The 19,267-nt window shown below is 42.1% G+C and overlaps 1 protein-coding gene across 2 annotated transcripts in view; it reads right to left on the minus strand.

Annotated features, from left to right (window-relative positions):
• dnah5 (dynein, axonemal, heavy chain 5) overlaps nt 1-19,267 on the minus strand; it is a 184,869-nt gene that overhangs the window by 16,281 nt on the left and 149,321 nt on the right. For both annotated transcript variants that reach the window (XM_067392512.1, XM_067392504.1), the window contains 4 exons: nt 9,801-10,044; nt 8,880-8,994; nt 5,691-5,881; nt 225-346 (listed from right to left, as the gene is read on the minus strand). In XM_067392512.1, coding sequence (XP_067248613.1) covers nt 225-346; nt 5,691-5,881; nt 8,880-8,994; nt 9,801-10,044 — 672 coding nt within the window. The remainder of the gene's footprint in view (nt 1-224; nt 347-5,690; nt 5,882-8,879; nt 8,995-9,800; nt 10,045-19,267) is intronic.

Consider the following 19,267-nt stretch of genomic DNA (forward strand, 5'->3'; position numbering starts at 1 on the left):
TGCCAATCAGCCGTCAGAGTGAGTGGTCGTGAATGCATTTGTGCCTGTGTATGTGTGTGTAGACCAGATGAATCAAATATTGACATGTTTACTGCAAAGAGGGAGCAGTGAAGGATTTAATGAGGAAGGGGAGCTCAAAGCGACAGATACTGTATGTGTGTGTATGTGTTCCATGTGTCTGATCCTTTAAGAAACCATGTGTGTATAAGTATCTGACCACACACCTGATCTAGAATGTCAGAGAACTGCCACAGTTTGCTCAGCTCCACCAGGTTGAGCCATGTTATGTCCAGGATCCACTTTGCAGCTTTGGGTGGACAGGCTTTCAGGTCCAACGAAGCACCTCCTGGGTGGCATCAAAAAAAACATATCACATGAAGTGCTGCCTTGTCTTTATTATGAAAGCAGAATCATGAATTTTGCACCAGAGTGTAGGAGATTTGAGAATTTCTTAGTTATATTTATGTTTCTTATTAGCTTTTATTTTTTGAAGATCTTATTGCATGTTGATGAATATGTTTAGAATCAAATACTAACTAACTTACTACTGCTCAATTTTAGCTGTATACAACACTTAGAATTAATTGTTAATATTGTTAAAAGTTATATTCTCATAATATGCTCCAGAAAGAGTTAGTCACTTGGGTCTTGGGCCAAACCAAGTCCATCCCTCTGCCTAATTCCTAAGACCTTGAGTAGGTTCAAGACCTTGAGTAGGTCTCTGTGATTCTATATAGAATAGCAGATTTGCTTAAATGTTTTTAAAAATTTCCAAATTGTCAAAATGGGAGAGTGTAAAAGCTGGCATTTGCCTGACATGAACACTGTTTTGACTTGGTTTAAAGCATGTAGTCAGACAAAAGATGCAATACGTCATGGATGTAGTCACAAAATCAGCTCTTCTTTCGAAGTCCAGTGTCAAAGGGGTCATGTCTAGTTGCATCTAAGACTGTTGTTAATGCCAGATGGAAATATTGCCCCGGTGTTATCTTTTTCTGAGTGTAGTTGCTACAAAAAGGAAGCATCTTGTACTTTCTAATCACGGAGACGAGCATGGTGAACGTGATGTATCAGACATTTTTTCATTTGTTCAATAATTTGGTTTCACTTTATTTTGATGGTCCCTTTAATACATTCTGTTGACTAAGTATTGTTGCACATACATGTCAACTAACTCTCACTAGCGTGTTAGAGTATAATACACAGGAAAATAGGCGAAATTCACAGAATAAGAGAAAAAAAAATTTGTTTCAGCTTTGGATGTGAGAATCAGAATGCAAAAAATATAGTCTTCATTTTTATAGAATACTGTCATTGAAGACGCCCTTTGAAGCTAAACTGAGACATTTATGTTGCAAGTCAGAGACTGGGCTGATGAAACCTGCAATGATTAGTCTACTATTAAAGCATGAATTTGAGGTAAACGGTACATAATATCCACATACAGTATGCAGTTCATAGGGGACACACATAGTCATATTAATATTTAAACCTATAACATTGTACATAACTTTTAAACATTTTTTTTTATCTCACAATTCTTTTATATCTCCCAGTTCAGACTTTATAACCTGCAATTGTGAGTTTATATCATGTATGCATTTAATTTCATTATATTTTACCATAAGACCAGCAGAGAAGTGAATTGTGCAGCTCTCTCGCGAGAAGTAAATCAAACTGACACTCTTACGGTGTACATTTTAGGACATCCTCAGACCTCAAACAAACGAAATTTCAGACTGAAAGTCTTCAGGTCTCAGGTGATTATGTCAGGTGTCAGGTCTTGTACAATTAGGCATCAGACGAAACAGCCTCAGACTAAAAGGCATCAGACGAAACGGACTCAGATAAAAAAGCATCGGATGAAACCGTCTAAGACTAAAAGGCATCATCCTTTTAAAGGCATTGGATGAAACGACTTAAAAGGAAGCATATTGCCCCGCCTCAATGTGACATCACATGTACGCAGTTTTCAAACACTAAGTCAGGGGTATCCAAACTCAGTCCTGGAGGGCCACTATCCTGCAGAGTTTAGCTCCTACCCCAATTAAACACACCTGAACCAGCTAATCAAGGTCTAATTATGCATACTAGAAATTTAGCGAGGTGTGTTGAGGAAATTTGGAGCTAAACTCTGCAGGACAGTGGCCCTCCAGGACCGAGCTTTCCCTTAATTTTCATAAGGGAAATAAAAAAAATAAAATAAAATATCAAGATATTAGACTGTGTTGTTATAAGCACAGCTGATTTGTGTACAGAGGTTACCAAGGAAACGGCTTCATTTCTGCTGTTCCAGTGCTACTGTCAGAGAGTCGATTACATTTTTAATCAGTTCACTGTTTTTCTGCATGTGGCACACTTTCAGGTCCACAATTAATTGCAAACTCTGGATCAAACCGGAGTTGACGGAGAATGTTTATACTGAAAGTTGTGAGTCCTTTTAAACCTGATCGGAACCAGGTTGGATTTATATGGATGTGTCGCCTCTAAACCTACTCTGAGTTTGTTCAACTAGCTTAATGCAACAGGCCTCTGTTGTCTGTGCCTCCGGTGTTCCTAATTGTAGTTCTCTTGTCTATTGTCGTTTGTTGTTATAGTGGCCATTTATTGAGTTTTGGGTGGAGTCTTGCCTTGTTTTGAATATCTTTAACTGAAATATTGACTAGCCATTTTTGTAAGTAATAAAATCTCTTATTTTCTTGTAGTCATGTCAAGTCACCTTTATTTTTATAGTACTTTTTACAATGCAGATTGTGTCAAAGCAGGAAAATAATTTTGGCTGCACAGCAGCTCTAGAAGAAAATGATGTCATTGTTCAGCTTAAGTAAGTTTAGTATTGATTCATCTTGTCTGTTTTGCAAATAAAATATCTTGTGATGATCTCAAGAAAAGCTCATGTATTATAGGGAAAAAGCAAGACAAACTATAGGGCAGCAAAGAGACGGATCTCACGAGAGTGCATTAAAGAGCAGAATGGTATTAACTGGCTTGATGTGCACTGCCAGCACAGGGAATCAAATCGACCTTCTGGGTAATCGGCCACTTCTCTGACCGCAAGGCTACCTGATCTCTCAGTGATTAAATTTTTGGATCTGATGCTTTTACGAAGCAAAACCACATGAACCAGAATGATAATCATATAGTAGTTCATCAATCTACAGACTAACCAAGGACTCCTCATGAACAACATGTACAAATCACAAATTGCAAAGAGCCATTAAATATGATTTTGGACAGCATGTTTGTTACCAAGGGGAAAAAAAAAAAAAAAAAAATTCACAAAAGCTTCTAATGGCAAAACCACAGTCTGTTCTCTTCATAGTCTCTTTTATTGTGCTTTTAATTTGAGATCTCAGTGTAACCAAGTATATAATTCATAAATTACCATTGCTTGTTGCTGTATATATGAATTTGTTCTTGACCGTGTGTTAATGAGTGTGTTAATGAATTAGTTAAGAAATTCTGGGTCCAATACAAGTTACACTGACAGCATCTGTGGCAAGCTATCGTTGACCACACAGAATAATTTCTACTCATTTCTAAGTAAAACCAAAAAAAAAAAAAAAAAGTTGTTTAAAATGACATACTTATGCAAGTCATTCCATAAGAAAAGCCGATTGTTAGAGCACTTATAAAAATAATTTTGTACAAAAATATGTGCAAAGATAACAGTAGAATATCAAGAGTAGACCATCACAATAAAGTGCAACTAACTAAGTAACTTTACAACTACATGTCAACTAACTCTCATTAAAGTATTAGTAGACTGTTAGGTTAGGGTTCAGATTAGTAGAATAAGAGAATCTTCAGAATGACAGTAAATTCACTAAACATCAAGTCACCTAATATATTGAAAAATTATATAATAAAGCTTTTCAAAGCAGCTTCAATAGAGCTTTAATAAGCATGAAAATAAACAGTGATGCAGACTGCATCAAGACAAATTCAAATGTGAGTCCTCCTCTGGCCAAGTGAACAGACAGAGTGTGATTTATTCCAGGCTGCATCACAAGTCAGTTTGTAGACTGATGGCATTCAAAATGTTTCATCCAGCTCCTTTTACTAAAAAATACATTACGCCAACATTTGGTGTGGGGACATGGATGGTCATTGATAGACCAATGTTGTGATCCCAAACCTTCTTATTATTATTTTAATTAAAGCACAAATTCAGTAATTTATCACTGATATTCCTACCTTCCCCTTTTTACATTTTATGTTTGAGCAAACTATTTAAAAAATGTAAGAACATGAACATTAACTGTTTATTTGTTTTTGTTTGTTTCACAGTTTTTGCTCATTTCCTGTCAAGGTGGTTTATCAATACTAAAACATTTCCTGCCAGACTTCTTTGCACATGAAAAACACCGTCCCAAACTTTACAGATTTGTGAGACATCATCTTGGCCAGAACTGGCAAGGAAAACATTCTTGATTATTGATATAGTTGCAAAGTTACTTATAGTTAGTAGAATGTTAAATTAATTCTTGAAATTTCCATAACTTAAAGGAACACTCCACTTTTTTGCAGCAGTGCAATGATATTACGCAGCGCCCGTGAGCCCCTGCTTGCACAGGGAACGTGCTCACGGGCGCTGCGTAATATCATTGCACTGCTGCAGCCATGGAACGGCAGCAAAGTTCCTTGATTATTACGCCTGAATGAGAGTATAGTTCCTAGCCATATCAGCCTAGAAAATCGCAACTTTTTATTTTCCGTCGGTCTTAGTACACGATTTAACTACAGAAGAGTCAAGTTTTAAATAGGAAAAATATCAAAACTCTTTGGTTATTTTTAAGCGTAATGCTAACGGTCTAATCAGATTCAATGAACTATGCTAAGCTATGCTAAAAGTGGTACCGCCAGAACCGGAGATCGGCTGAATGGATTCGAAAACGGTAAAACTCAACTGTTTAACTCTAGGGGAGTTGGAAAATGAGCCTATTTTCAAAAAAAGTGGAGTGTTCCTTTAAAGGACTATTTAGAAATATTGTTAACATTTCGACACCTACTTCAGAGAGGTCCATATTCATCTATATTATTCGTTCATGTCTTTATGTTTGCTAGATTTACATGGTCACAACAGGAGTTAAAATATTTTATATAACATTTCCTAGTATGTGATTCTCACCTCAATCTCATGTTAGAGTGTAATGTTTAAAGTCTTGTGGCTTTTGAAATATGGTGTATGTTATATTGTACTGAACCTGGAACATTCCTTCAAAAAATGCACATATTAATCTATATTAATGCACAGTATGTCTCAATTCATGCAAGTATGCAACACAATGTACTGCATTAGCCTTACATAATACGTACTGGCTGTCAATCTCACAACGGTGTCACAAGGCACCTCTGTGTTTCTTTCATAGCACACTAATAGATGTAGAAGCCTGGCTCTGATGTGTTCCTGCTGCTCAGTTCTGACTAAACCTGGCACTCCAACAGACTGCCTTAAAACCTGCCTGTACCCTATTAATAATGGATATATAATAATAAAAAATGAGACAGTGTTTGAACTTGTTATATATATTCAGGAATGTTAGTAAGACAAATGGATTATTCTCTTATTGGAGAACTTAGAAAATAAAGAAACTAAAAGGTGGAGGAGACCAGGTCAAAAAAACAAAAAACAAAACAAAAAAAAGAGACAGAGAGAATGACTTGTGGGAATCAGGTTGGTTTCTGACCTTTAATAAGGGTCAGGAACTCCTCGTGTTTGACCCTGTTGCTCTGCATGTCGATCTTGAGAGTGAGCAGCAGGGTGAACAGGAACTTATGTTCTTCATACAAACCCCGAGCTGCGTACCTGTGCACCTCGAAGGTCATGTACTCGATGATGTTAGCGATCCGCTTGCTTGTAATTGGACTCTTTGAGGACCTACTCCCCAAGAAAAAGACACAAGGTTGCAATTTATGTAGAAGCTTATTTACTGCACTTTCACATCTCACATGGAAAATATGATCAACAGGCATTAGTTTATAAAACCAATATCATTTAAATTTACATTTTAACATCACCCAAATTAATATTCCATGTTGGGGCTTATGTAGCCACAATATCGGCTTGAGGTATGGGCCCTAAATGGGTTTGTCCACAGGCTCCATATCGGCCCCATCTGAATTAGCCCATATGAATTTCATATAAAGTCTGACTAGGGTTAATTCAGAACCGACATTTAACAATTGGACAAAACCATTTGGGGCCCATACCTTAAAGGATTATTTCATTTTCAAATGAAAATCACCCCAAGCTTTACTCACCCTCAAGCCATCCTAGGTGTATTTGACTTTCTTTTTTCTGATGAACACAATCGGAGAAATATTAATAAATATCCTGATGCATCCAAGCTTTGTAATGGCAGTAAGCTTTACCAAATGAGCATGAGCTGAAGAAAATGTCTCCATCCACATCCATCCATCATAAACATATTTCACACGGCTCAGGAGGGGTTAATAAAGGCCTTTTGAAGCAAAGCAATGCGTTTGTCCAAAAAAAAAATTTATATATCTAGTTGTCAAAAGTACTGACTTCGGTACCTAGTTGGTACTGAAATTTTAAAAACGTGATGCTTTGAGCACTGTTGAGTGGATACGTACACTTCTGATTTGCCATTAGCTCATTGGATATGTCTGTGATAGGCTTCAATGATCAACGCTGTAAAAACTTTGTAAATTGTCATCAATGAAGCTCTTCACCAAGCACTTACACAGATATACACAGGAGCATTTACAAACCCAATTCCAAAAAAGTTGGGGCACTGTACAAATTGTGAATAAAAACAGAATGCAATAATGTGGAAGTTTCAAATTTCAATATTTTATTCAGATTACAACATAGATGACATATCAAATGTTTAAACTGAGAAAATGTATAATTTTAAGGGAAAAATAAGTTTCATGGCATCAACACATCTCAAAAAAGTTGGGACAAGGCCATGTTTACCACTGTGTGGCATCCCCTCTTCTTTTTATAACAGTCTGCAATCGTCTGGGGACTGAGGAGACAAGTTGCTCAAGTTTAGGAATAGGAATGTTGTCCCATTCTTGCCTAATACAGGCTTTTAGTTGCTCAACTGTCTTCGGTCTTCTTTGTCGCATCTTCCTCTTTATGATGCGCCAAATGTTTTCTATGGGTGAAAGATCTGGACTGCAGGCTGGCCATTTCAGTACCCATATCCTTCTACGCAGCCATGATGTTGTAATTGATGCAGTATGTGGTCTGGCATTGTCATGTTGGAAAATGCAAGGTCTTCCCTGAAAGAGACGACGTCTGAATGGGAGCATATGTTTTTCTAGAACTTGGATACACCTTTCAGCACTGATGGTGCCTTTCCAGATGTGTGAGCTGCCCATGCCACACGCACTCATGCAACCCCATACCATCAGAGATGCAGGCTTCTGAACTGAGCGCTGATAACAACTTGGGTTGTCCTTGTCCTCTTTAGTCCGGATGACATGGCGTCCCAGTTTTCCAAAAAGAACTTCAAATTTTGATTTGTCTGACCACAGAACAGTTTTCCACTTTGCCACAGTCCATTTTAAATGAGCCTTGGCCCAGAGAAAATGCCTGCGTTTCTGGATCATGTTTAGATATGGCTTCTTTTTTGACCTATAGAGTTTTAGCCGGCGAATGGCGCGGTGGATTGTGTTCAATGTTTTCTGGAAGTATTCCTGAGCCCATGTTGTGATTTCCATTACAGTAGCATTCCTGTATGTGATGCAGTGCCGTCTAAGGGCCCGAAGATCAAGGGCATCCAGTATGGTTTTCCGGCCGTGACCCTTACGCACAGAGATAGTTCCAGATTCTCTGAAACTTTGGATGATATTATGCACTGTAGATGATGATAACTCTGAGAAACTCCTTTCTGATATTGCTCCACTATTTTTCACCGCAGCATTGGTGGAATTGGTGATCTTCTGCCCATCTTGACTTCTGAGAGACACTGCCACTCTGAGAGGCTAAATTGCCAATTGACCTAATAAGTTGCAAATTGGTCCTCCAGCTGTTCCTTATATGTACATTTAACTTTTCCGGCCTCTTATTGCTACCTGCCCCAACTTTTTTGGAAAGTGTAGCTCTCATGAAATCCAAAATGAGCCAATATTTGGCATGACATTTAAAAATGTCTCACTTTCAACATTTGATATGTTATATTTTATTCACAATAGAATATAGATAAGTTTATGAGATTTGTAAATTATTGCATTCCTTTTTTATTCACAATTTGTACAGTGTCCCAACATTTTTGGAATCGGGTTTGTAGAAGCAGCTGACTAATCGCAGACCAGTCCATTGATAGACGCCTGCTTTCAAATGCTCCCGCTTTCAAATTCAAACACCTCCGTATGCTTTCAAATGCTGCCATGTATTGATCATTGTAGCCTGTCAAAGATATATCCGATGAGCATGCGAACACACTGGCCAATCAGAGATGTTTACGAATCCACTCAACAGCGCTCAAAGCATCACACTTTTTAAAATTTCAGTATCGATAGTACTTTTGACAACTCTACCGGCTTTCCCTATTTTACGAAGAAAACTCTAGCAGTTCAAAACGCTTACACTACTTCCTATGCCTTCCCTATTCAACTTACAAAAAAAGTGTAACTGACGTGATGCCAGTTTACACTTTCTGAGTAACTTGAATACAGAAGGTAGTCTGGCGGAAGCTAGATATTTGACTTCATAACTTGTTAAATATGGATTTTTTTCACTTCAGAAGGCCTTTTTTAACCCCTTAAGCCTTTTCTAATCCTTTAAGCCTACACTGGCCCCATCATGAAATGTTGGCTGGGTGAAGAAGACTGAAAAACATGCCATTTTGTCTTTAAAAAAAAATTAAAAAATGAGGTATAAAATAATAAATGAGTTTTACTTTGCCAAGGACAAGTCGAACAAGCCCAGGAACTGGCGCAGGGAGCTCTGATACATCACATTCACCATGCTCATCTCTGTGATCAGAAAGTACAAGATGCTTCCTCTTGTGGCAACTACACTCAGAAAAAAAAGAGATAGATATATTTACATCTGGTATTAACAGTACTCTCAGATGCAACTAGACATGACCCCTTTGCCATTGGACTTCAAGGGAAGAGTATCATTACGGTACACTACACGGTACATTATAACATATTACTTATCCAATTTGGAACCTATTTACACTTTAATTTAGTGTTGTCCACTTGTGATTGGCTCATCTGAGATGTATATTAATTAGGGCTGCTGAATTTAACCATTAATTTAATTAATTAGTTATGGAAAAATATCATGTTATAAAGTACTTACCAAGAGTGCAAATGTGATAGTGATTTTATACAACAGTTTAATAGATAAGAATTTAATATTGTGTTATATTTTAGACAAAAAAAATTAAATTGTCTGTTTTTGCTCAATTTCACCAGTGAAAATTACCTAAAGCCAGACCAGAACTGTTGCGTGTCTCCGAGCAACACACAGCTGTGTTTCGTTTTTAAAGGAATCCGTATTTTGAGTGACTCAATTGGTTAAACCAATGGTCCATAAATTAGATTAATTAATCAGCACATCATGTAATTAATTAGATAAAAAAAATATATATGGCTTGACAGCCCTTATATCGGTACTGGGTGTAAAATTTATCAAACATTAACTATTTACAGAAATCAGTGAGTTTAACAGATTGTGGTTATTCTGATAATTTACTGTATACATTGTCACATCTTAAGACTAACAAACTAGAGGAAGAAGAGATGAATCAAAATTTTCTATGCATCTTTGAAAAAAGCCTTAAAGGAAAGACAAAGCTCTAAGTGCCCACCAGGTCTATATTCCTCACGGGCCGCATTGATCTGGATCTCAGTCTCAGCAGCGATCTGGAGTTTCTGTGTGACCTCCTCTGCAGTGCGTTTGGTGTTTCCCAGCACTATGATAAGGCTCTCATCATCCACCAGCGAGCCCTGCGTGCTGGTCAGCCTAAAAAGTAGATTATCCTCCAGTTCCTTCATTTTACGTTTATTGGCCGTCACATCCTCTAGCAAGTCAGTCCGCTCCTTCTCCAGTTCCTGACAATCCAAAAACATCACACAGTCATTTCTCACCACACAAACAGCTTTAAGTCAATTCACTTTATTTATTTAGTGCCTTGGTTGTTTCAAAACAGCTTCACAGTAATAAACAGGAAATTAACGATCAATAAATGTAAACCTCATCAAACAGGAGACAAATTAAAATTCTGCTGTAAAGCAGCTCTATAGAAGACAATAGTGTCAATATTCAGCTCAAGTCAGGTCAGTGTTTATTTAGCTCAAATCAATAACTATGTAAAAGTTATTATAAAATGAGCTCAATTCACCTATATGCAGCTCTAGAGAAGATACGTATTATTCAGCTGAAGTTTTAGTCAGTTCAATGTTGATTCTATTCAGTTCAAACAAGTTCTTTGCAATATGAAATTTATTTTTTTTCACAGGCATTATTGATTAACTGCCTTTTTTGTCACATACAATGTAAGCTTTAATTACACATACACATTAAAAAGTCACCCCATTCAATGAAATGAAAGATTTAAATTATGAAAATATTTACAAATAATAATAATAATAATAATAATAATTATTATTATTGTTTAAAATATAATTTTTGGGGCTGTACAGCCCTGATCCATTTTCCATTCAGGCTGATGCTTTTGGAACCCAGCCAACCCAACCCAAATATCACTCTGTCAGGTGAGAATGAGTGATGAGAGGAGGACTTAGTCGCAGAGTAAACAATAGGCTTTACATTGTAAAAATAAAAAACAAAAACAAAAACAATACAGCATGAGGAAAACAGTCCAGGGCATACACAAGCCAACAAAATGGAACCCGGTGTAGGAAGGCAGGGCCAAGGGGTAACAGGATTACATGAACAGTCAATTTTTGCTGTGGTATTGAAATTGTAATAGCTTAATTAATATAATTTTAACAGCCTAAATAAACAGTAATAAAAAAGCAAAAGCACAAATAAATACAATGCAACAAAGATAAAAATTAAATAAACAGTGCTTTTCATGCAGGTCTAACAGTAGGTTTCAGGCACAGAAATTTAATAAAGTAGGCTACTTAAATAAATAACACTGCATAGTACATAGTACATCCTTTTTAAGAGCAGTGACTTATTTTTTTTCCCTTTTGTTTGGTTTACATTAAAAACGCAGACAGCAGGATGCTGTCACTTTAAGATCAAATGCACAAACGGATCATAAATTTTCTTTCTTAACTGAAGACAACCAACTATGTTTACTAGGATACTCACTGAGACTGGCATTTTATGTAAATATGTTCGTTCAAGCACAGGAAGGCATGAAAGAGAGCTTAACTTAGTATCCGAGCACTGTTTGAGACACAGCTTTCAGGGCACGTGCTTTGGATGTTTTGGATGTTGAACTTCCCACAGAGCTCGCCCTTTGGTGTGTTATAGTGCTTTTATAGTATTTTTAGGCCTTGTGAACACCTACTGTATATGCTGTGAATAACCATAACAAACAAGTACAAGATAGGGACTGTGTCCAAAATTGCCCCCTGTACCCTTAAATAGGGCAGTATTTGAGGGGACAGACATTTGTAATTGTGTGTGAAACCATAGTGGACATTATCGAGTGCATTCAGGAAGAAGTAGGGAAGGAAATAAGGAGGGTAACGAAGATAAGCAGGTGGGGAAATTGAACTAATAACAAGGTAACAGGGGGCAGGCACAAGACAAAAGACAGACAAGAAGAGCACATGGCACACAGAAACTAAGCACATAGCAAACAAACATGCTCACACAAACAAGGTAAGACCGAAGAGCACATGGCAAACGTCTCGGGTTACGTCTGTAACCCTGGTTCCCTGAATAAGGGAACGAGACGCTGCGTAAGCGCTTTGGGAACGCCTCTGCGTGTTACGTCTTGAAGCACTCGTGAAATCGAACCAATAGTGTGACGGGACGTCAGAGCGGGTGACGTCACGGACCAGGAAACTATAAAGCACCCTTGAGAACAAAGAACGCCAGCTTCTGAAATAGGGATGAAGCAGACGCTCACAGGCGTGCTGGGAGTATGGCTAAGCTACGCAGCGTCTCGTTCCCTTATTCAGGGAACCAGGGTTACAGACCTAACCCGAGACATTCCCTTTCATGGGAACATCAACGCTGCGTAAGCACTTTGGGAACGCTATCCCAACTAGGCCATAAGACCAAATGCATGTCTGTTATCTTTCAGGACGACAGTACTGAGGACCCTGGAGTGGAGCCCAAGTCAAGGTTATAGAACCTAATAAAGGTATGCTGAGACGACCACCCAGCAGCCTCACATATGTCATTGAGGGGGACCCCCAACATCAAAGCCTTTGAGGCAGCCATACCCCTGGTGGAATGTGCCCGGACAGCCAACGGAGAAGGCTGCCCGGAGGACTCATAGGCAAGCGAGATGGCCTCGACCACCCACTTACTCATTCTCTGCTTGGACGCCGGACCTCCTTTGTTAGGAGATCCGTAACATACAAATAATTGTTCAGATTTTCGCCACAGGGCAGCTCTGTGGACATAAGCGTCTAAAGCCCTCACTGGGCAGAGCAGATTTAGTTTTTCCTGATCCGCATTTGCAAAAGGTGGAGGACAAAAGGCCTGCAGCACAATCGGCCCCGGGACACTTGTAGGGACCTTGGGAATATACCCAGGTCTAGGATGCAGAAAAGCCTTGACCATTCCAGGTGCAAAGTCTAGACATGACGGAGCAACGGAAAGTGCTTGTAAATCTCCAATTCTTTTGAGAGATGTTATGGCCAGAAGAAATATGGTTCCCTTTCGTGGGAACTATCGACGCTGCGTGACAACGCATTGGGAACCTTCTGCGTGATGTCGTCACTGAAGCACTCATGTATCTAACCAATCGCGTAGCGAGACGTCAGAGACGGGTGACGTCACGGACCAGGAAACTATAAAGCACACCCGGATGCAGAGCACGGTAGCTTCTGTGTCTTCAGCAAGCACTCTATGTTATTGTGTGTCTTATTTGGTGTTGTTTGTCTTATTTCATATAAACAAGTCACGATATCTTTGTCTGAGGACAAGAGTATCTCACACCAATCCATATATATATATATATATATATATATATATATATATAAAAAAGACACGTATTATGGCGAGAAACAGCAGTTGAATGGGAGTTGAGTAAGCCTGGGCAGCTCTCGAGGGAGCCGTCTGTGTGCACTATAAAAAAAAAAAAAAAAAGAAACTCGCTCTCAGAATACTGTGTTCCAGTGTTCCCCGCGGATCGCGGAAAAGAAGCCATTCATGGGGTTCACAAATGGATCTGACAGAGGGGTTAGAGACGGGCGTTGCCCTTTCTCTGCCCTTACCTGCCAGGTTCAGTACTGTCTCCCAGGTGGAAGCACGCTCTGCGGTTTCTTCCCCGGGTTGAGGCACCGGTATTTCACATGCCAGCTCTGAGGAGGTGGATATTGTGATATCGATCTGAGGACTCGCCACCTCACACACATCGTGTTAGGGAGTGGAGCATGCACGTCAGTTCAAAAACAAAGCAGCTGACGGTTCATTCATAAAAATGTCCCGGAGTGTAAAAGAAATGAACTAGCGGGAGTTTTTATCTCCACTCCTGTTGGCTTTATTCTCGAGGGAATAAAAGTCTAACACGAGGCTTAGATCTCGCGTTTGCCGAGGCAGCGCGTGGATTAAGCCTGCAATAAGGAATATATAGCTCGAATCTCGCGTTTGCCGAGGCAGCGCGTAGATTAAGTGTGCAACAAAAAATATACGGCTCGCTCGGATCTTGCGTTTGCCAAGGCTGCGCATAGATTGCGTGCACGTAGTATATATTGTATATAATGTTTATACATAATATATATATCTGGAGGGAACTGAGTAGAGGGGAGTTTCCCTTTCTCTCTTTCCCTATAATACCTTGCAAACTATTACGAGCTATAATTCTCTTTGTATTCTAATATATTCAGCCTGTCATTTTTGACTGTTTTGGGCTGCATTTAATTTAAGGATTAAATGAAATATTGAATACATTAAATTCTGAGGAATTTAAAAGAAAAGGGTGTCACCACCCTTGCTCCCCCGCAGAAAGCTTGGGGACCGGGACAGGTGACACAGCTGAAGTCCTTGTGAAGTAGGACAGATCTGCGGACTGTTATTACCACCAAGAAGGCTTCAAAGAGGTCCTGACATCTGTGGGCCAGGATCCATGAGGGCAGCCCCCTCCGGAGGGGGTCCTGTGTTAGAATATCTGACACCCGTCCCCCTTTGGCGCCCTCAGGGGGCCGTTATGCTAACCCTGCCACCCAGTGTGCGTCAGGGCACAACGGTCTCCACCGACTCTCCGAGGAGAGCCGGTTATGACTTGATTCGTCTGTTTTCTGCCGGTGCGCCGCTCCAGAACGTTGAATCGAGTGCTCAAAAACACCAGAGGTCAGTCTCGAGAGACTGGTTCCCTTAGTAGATTTTATGGTAGAATGGAAACTTCTACCGAATATATCAAAATGGATGCTGCTCATCAGAGGGTTACAGGGTCTCGCCCGCCCAGATTCAATGGGGTCTTTCCCATAGTGGTGACCCCCAAGCAGTCTCTGGTTATGGAACAAGAGGTTATGACACTCTTGCGAAATGGAGCTATAGAAAGGGTTCCTCCTCCCAGCAAGCTGTCAGGCTTCTACAGCCGCTACTTCATTGTTCCAAAGAAGGATGTGTCCTATCATAGATTTACATGTTAAATCACTCAATACGAAAGCTCAAATTCAAGATGCTTACACTTAAACAGATTATCCCACAGATCAGGTCCAAGGACTGGTTTGTGGCGATAGACCTGAGAGAGGCATACTTTCAGGTTTCCATCCATCCTTCCCATAGGAAGTTCCTCATGTTTGCTTTCGGGGGCAAAGCTTACCAATACAGGGTTCTTCCTTTCGGCCTGTTATTATCACCCTGCACATTCACGAAGTGCGTGGATGCAGTGCTGGCTCCACTGAGACTCCAGGGCATCCGCGTACTGAATTACATAGAAAGTGATTCTAGCTCAATCAGAGCAACTAGCAGTTCAGCATCGAGATGCTGCTCTGTACCACATGAAAAGGCTCGGGCTGAGGCTGAATGCCAAAAAAAAAAAAGAAAAAAAAAAAAAAAAGAGTGTGCTAGTTCCGGCTCAGACTACCACTTATCTAGGTGTAGTTTGGGACTCCACCATGATGCAGGCACATTTGTTTCCTGCTCGTGTGAGTTCCATTCTCGCAGCCGTGAAAGGGGTGAAGTTAGGCCAGTCACTCACTGTAAAACAGTTCCAGAAACTGTTGGGTCTTATGGCAGCTGTGTCCAACGTCATACCTTTTTGGCCTTCTGCACATATGACTCTTACAGTGGTGGCTCAGGACCAGGGGATTTTCTCAGAGGGGAAATCCTTTTCGCATGATCAAAAGTCGCGCGGCAATGCCTTCGTGCTCTGGCCATGTGGAAAGATCCCTGGTTCCTGTCCCAGGTACCCGTGCTGGGGACTTCTGGTCGTCGTGTAATGCTTACGACAGATGCCTCCCTCACGGGCTGGGGGGCGATCATGAGTGGTCGCTCAGCTCAGGGTCTATGGGAGGTCCTGGAAGGTGTCAGACAAGTTCTTGACACTTAAAACTATCTTTCTCCTGGCCATCTCTTCTTTGAAGAGAATTGGTGATTTACAAGCGCTGTCAGCAGTTTGCACCTGGTATGGTGAAAGCCTTTCTGCATACCAGGCCGGCACATAAATCGGTTGGAGATGATGGTGGTGTTTCTAGCATTAAAACACTTTCTCCCAGACCAGAGAGGCCATCACGTGTTGGTCCGCACGGACAACACGGCAGTGGTCTTATATATAAACCATCAGGGGGGTCTGCGATCTTGCCAACTTTACTACTTGGCCTGTCGGATCCTCCTATGGTCCCTAGGGAAGCTGCTCTCTCTGAAGCCAGCTTTCATCCTGGGGTATAAAGGGAGCAGACGCCCTGTCGAGGCAGGGGCCGAGGCCCGGGGAGTGGAGACTCCACCCAGAAGTGGTGGATCTCCTATGGAAAAATTTTGGTCGAGCGGAAGTCGACCTATTTGCTTTGGGAGAGTCAACCCAGTGACCACTCTGGTACTCCCGAACACATCCAGCACCTCTGGGTCTGGATACCATGGTACAGACGTGGCCGAGGCTACATCTGTATGCATTTCCCCCGATAACCTTGCTCCCGGGAGTTCTGGAGAAAGTACGCCGGGAAGGGGTCAGCCTAATACTGGTTGCCCCCTTCTGGCCAACCAGAATATGGTTCTCGGACCTAGTGTCCTTACTAGACGGCTCCCCAATGGAGCTTTCCCTTAGACAGGACCTCCTGTCGCAAGCGGGCGGCTCGATAATACATCCCCGCCCAGAACTGTGGAAGCTATGGGCCTAGCCTCTGAGGGGGCCAGGCTCATAGATGCTGGTCTTCCAACTGAGGTTGTGGAGACCATCCTTAACTCCAGAGCTCCCGCCACGAGGAAGCTTTATTCCTATAAACGGAATTTATTTTCTGCTTGGTGCAGACAGAATAATATGGACTCTGTCCACCCTCCTATCAGCTTTGTGCTAAGATTTCTCCAAGAAAAATTATCGGAGGGCCTATCGCCTTCAACCTTGAAGGTTTACGTTGCGGCTATCTCAGCCTTTCATGCTTCTCTTGAGGGTGGCTTCTCGGTGGGTCGAGACCCCCTCGTTACTCGCTTCCTCTGTGGCACACTGAGGTTGAGGCCAGCCTGGGACCTAGCTGTGGTATTACAAGGGTTAGCTGAGGCTCCCTTCGAACCACTCTCACTGTAAAACAGTTTCAGAGACTGTTGGGTCTGATGGCAGCTGCGTCCAACGTGATTACTATTGGCCTTCTGCACATGAGACCCTTACAGTGGTGGCACAGGACCAAGGGGTTTTCCCTGAGGGGAAACCCTTTTCGCATGATCGAAGTCACGCAGCGATGCCTTCGTGCTCGGGTCATGTGGAAAAAGCCTTGATTCCTGTCCCAGGGACCCATGCTGCCGCCATGAGGAAGTTGCATGCCTACAAATGGAATTTGTTTTCTACCTGGTGTAGAAACAATAATACGGACCCTGTCCTTTCTTCTATTAGCTGTGTGCTAAAATTCCTCCAGGAAAAATTCTCGGAGGGCCTATCTCACTCAACCTTGAAGGTTTACATTGCAGCAATTTCAGCATAACATGCTCCTCTTGAGGGGAATATCTCGGTAGGGCGAGACCCCCTTGTCACATGCTTCCTCCGTGGCACATTGAGGTTGAGGCCTCCAGTGCGCACAAGGGTTCCGGCCTGGGACTTGGCCGTGGTCTTACAGGGGTTAGCTGAGGCTCCCTTTGAACCACTAGAGGAGGTTCCTGAGAGGTTCCTCACTCTTAAAACGATTCTTTTATTGGCTATCACTTCTCTGAAGCGGATAGGAGACTTACAAGCACTTTCTGTTGCTCCTTCTTTTCTTGAATTTGCTCCAGGAATGGTGAAAGCATTCCTGTATCCTAGACCGGGTTATGTCCCAAAGGTCCCTACCAATGTCCCAGGCCCCATTGTGCTTCAGGCCTTCTATCCTCCTCCATTTGTATCTGTGGATCAGGAAAAATTTAATCTGCTGTGCCCAGTAAGGACTTTGGATGCTTATGTCCACAGAGCTGCCCTGTGGCGTAAGTCAGATCAATTGTTTGTCTGTTATGGGTCCCCTAAAAAAGGCGGCCCAGCATCGAAGCAGAGAATGAGCAAGTGGGTGGTCGAGGCCATCTCACTTGCCTATGAAGCGGCCGGACAGCCTTCTCCTTTGAATGTTCGCGCCCATTCAACTAGGGGTATGGCGGCATCAAAAGCTTTGATGTCAGGAGTTTCCATGGGTGATATATGTGATGCAGCTGGATGGTCATACCAGCACACATTTATTAAGTATTATAACTTTAATATCGGCTCCACTCTGGGGTCCTCCGGGTTGTCAAGATAACTTTGACAAGTGTTTGAGCTACGGCTCAGTTGGGATTGCGTTCCCAATGCGTTGTCACGCAGCGTCGATAGTTCCCATGAAAGGGAACGTCTCGGGTTACAGATGTAACCCTGGTTCCCTGAGTAGGGAACGAGACGCTGCGTCTCTTGCCGTACCCCTGCACACTTGTGAGTGCTTGCTTCAGACTTATCCAGAAGCTACCGTGCTCTGCATCCGGGTGTGCTTTATAGTTTCCTGGTCCGTGACGTCACCCGTCTCTGACGTCTCGCTACGCGATTGGTTAGATACATGAGTGCTTCAGTGACGACATCACGCAGAAGGTTCCCAATGCGTTGTCACGCAGCGTCTCGTTCCCTACTCAGGGAACCAGGGTTACATCTGTAACCCGAGACGTTTTCAAAGTGAGAAACTTCTCAGACACTTCTTCCAAAGGTTCAAAGGGAGCCGCAGCCAACCCTTCCAACACAATGGCTAGGTCCCAGGACGGAGTTTTTGTGCGTACCACAGGCCTCAGCCTCTGAGTAGCACGGAGAAAACGTATGACTAAAGGGTTTCTACCCACAGAAACGCCTTCTATTTTAGCGTGATAAGCAGAAATCGCTGCAATATATACCTTCAATGTAGAAGGGGTTAAACCATCCGAGAATTTTTCTTGGAGAAATTGCAGTACATGACTGATGGAAGAGTGGAACGGATCCACCTGTAATCGGCTACACCAAGTAGCAAACAGCTTCCACTTATACGCATAAAGTTTTCTCGTGGATGGAGCTCTGGAGTGGAGAATGGTCTCTACAACCTCAGTTGAGAGACCAGATTCTATGAGCTCGGCCCCCTCAGGGGCCAGGCCCACAATTTCCATATCTCTGGGCGGGGGTGAACTATTGAGCCGCCCGCTTGAGACAGAAGGTCCTGCCTGATTGGAATCTCCATAGGGGAGCCTTCTAAGAGGGATACTAGATCCGTGAACCATATCCGGGTCGGCCAGAACGGGGCTACCACTATTAGACGGACCCCGTCCCGTCGAACCCTCTCCAGAACTCCGGGGAGCAGAGCAATCGGGGGAAATGCGTACAGGCGCAGCCTCGGCCACGTCTGTACCATTGAGTCAAAGAATACCACAACGGGCAATGAGACGTCTCTTTCGAGGCAAACAAGTCGACTTCTGCGCGACCGAAATTCTTCCATATCAGCTCCACCACCTCGGGGTGGAGCCTCCATTCCCCGGGCCTCGGCCCCTGCCTCGACAGGATGTCTGCCCCCACATTTTGAT

The sequence above is a fragment of the Chanodichthys erythropterus genome, chromosome 2 (assembly GCF_024489055.1).
Source record: "Chanodichthys erythropterus isolate Z2021 chromosome 2, ASM2448905v1, whole genome shotgun sequence".
NCBI lineage: Eukaryota > Metazoa > Chordata > Actinopteri > Cypriniformes > Xenocyprididae > Chanodichthys > Chanodichthys erythropterus.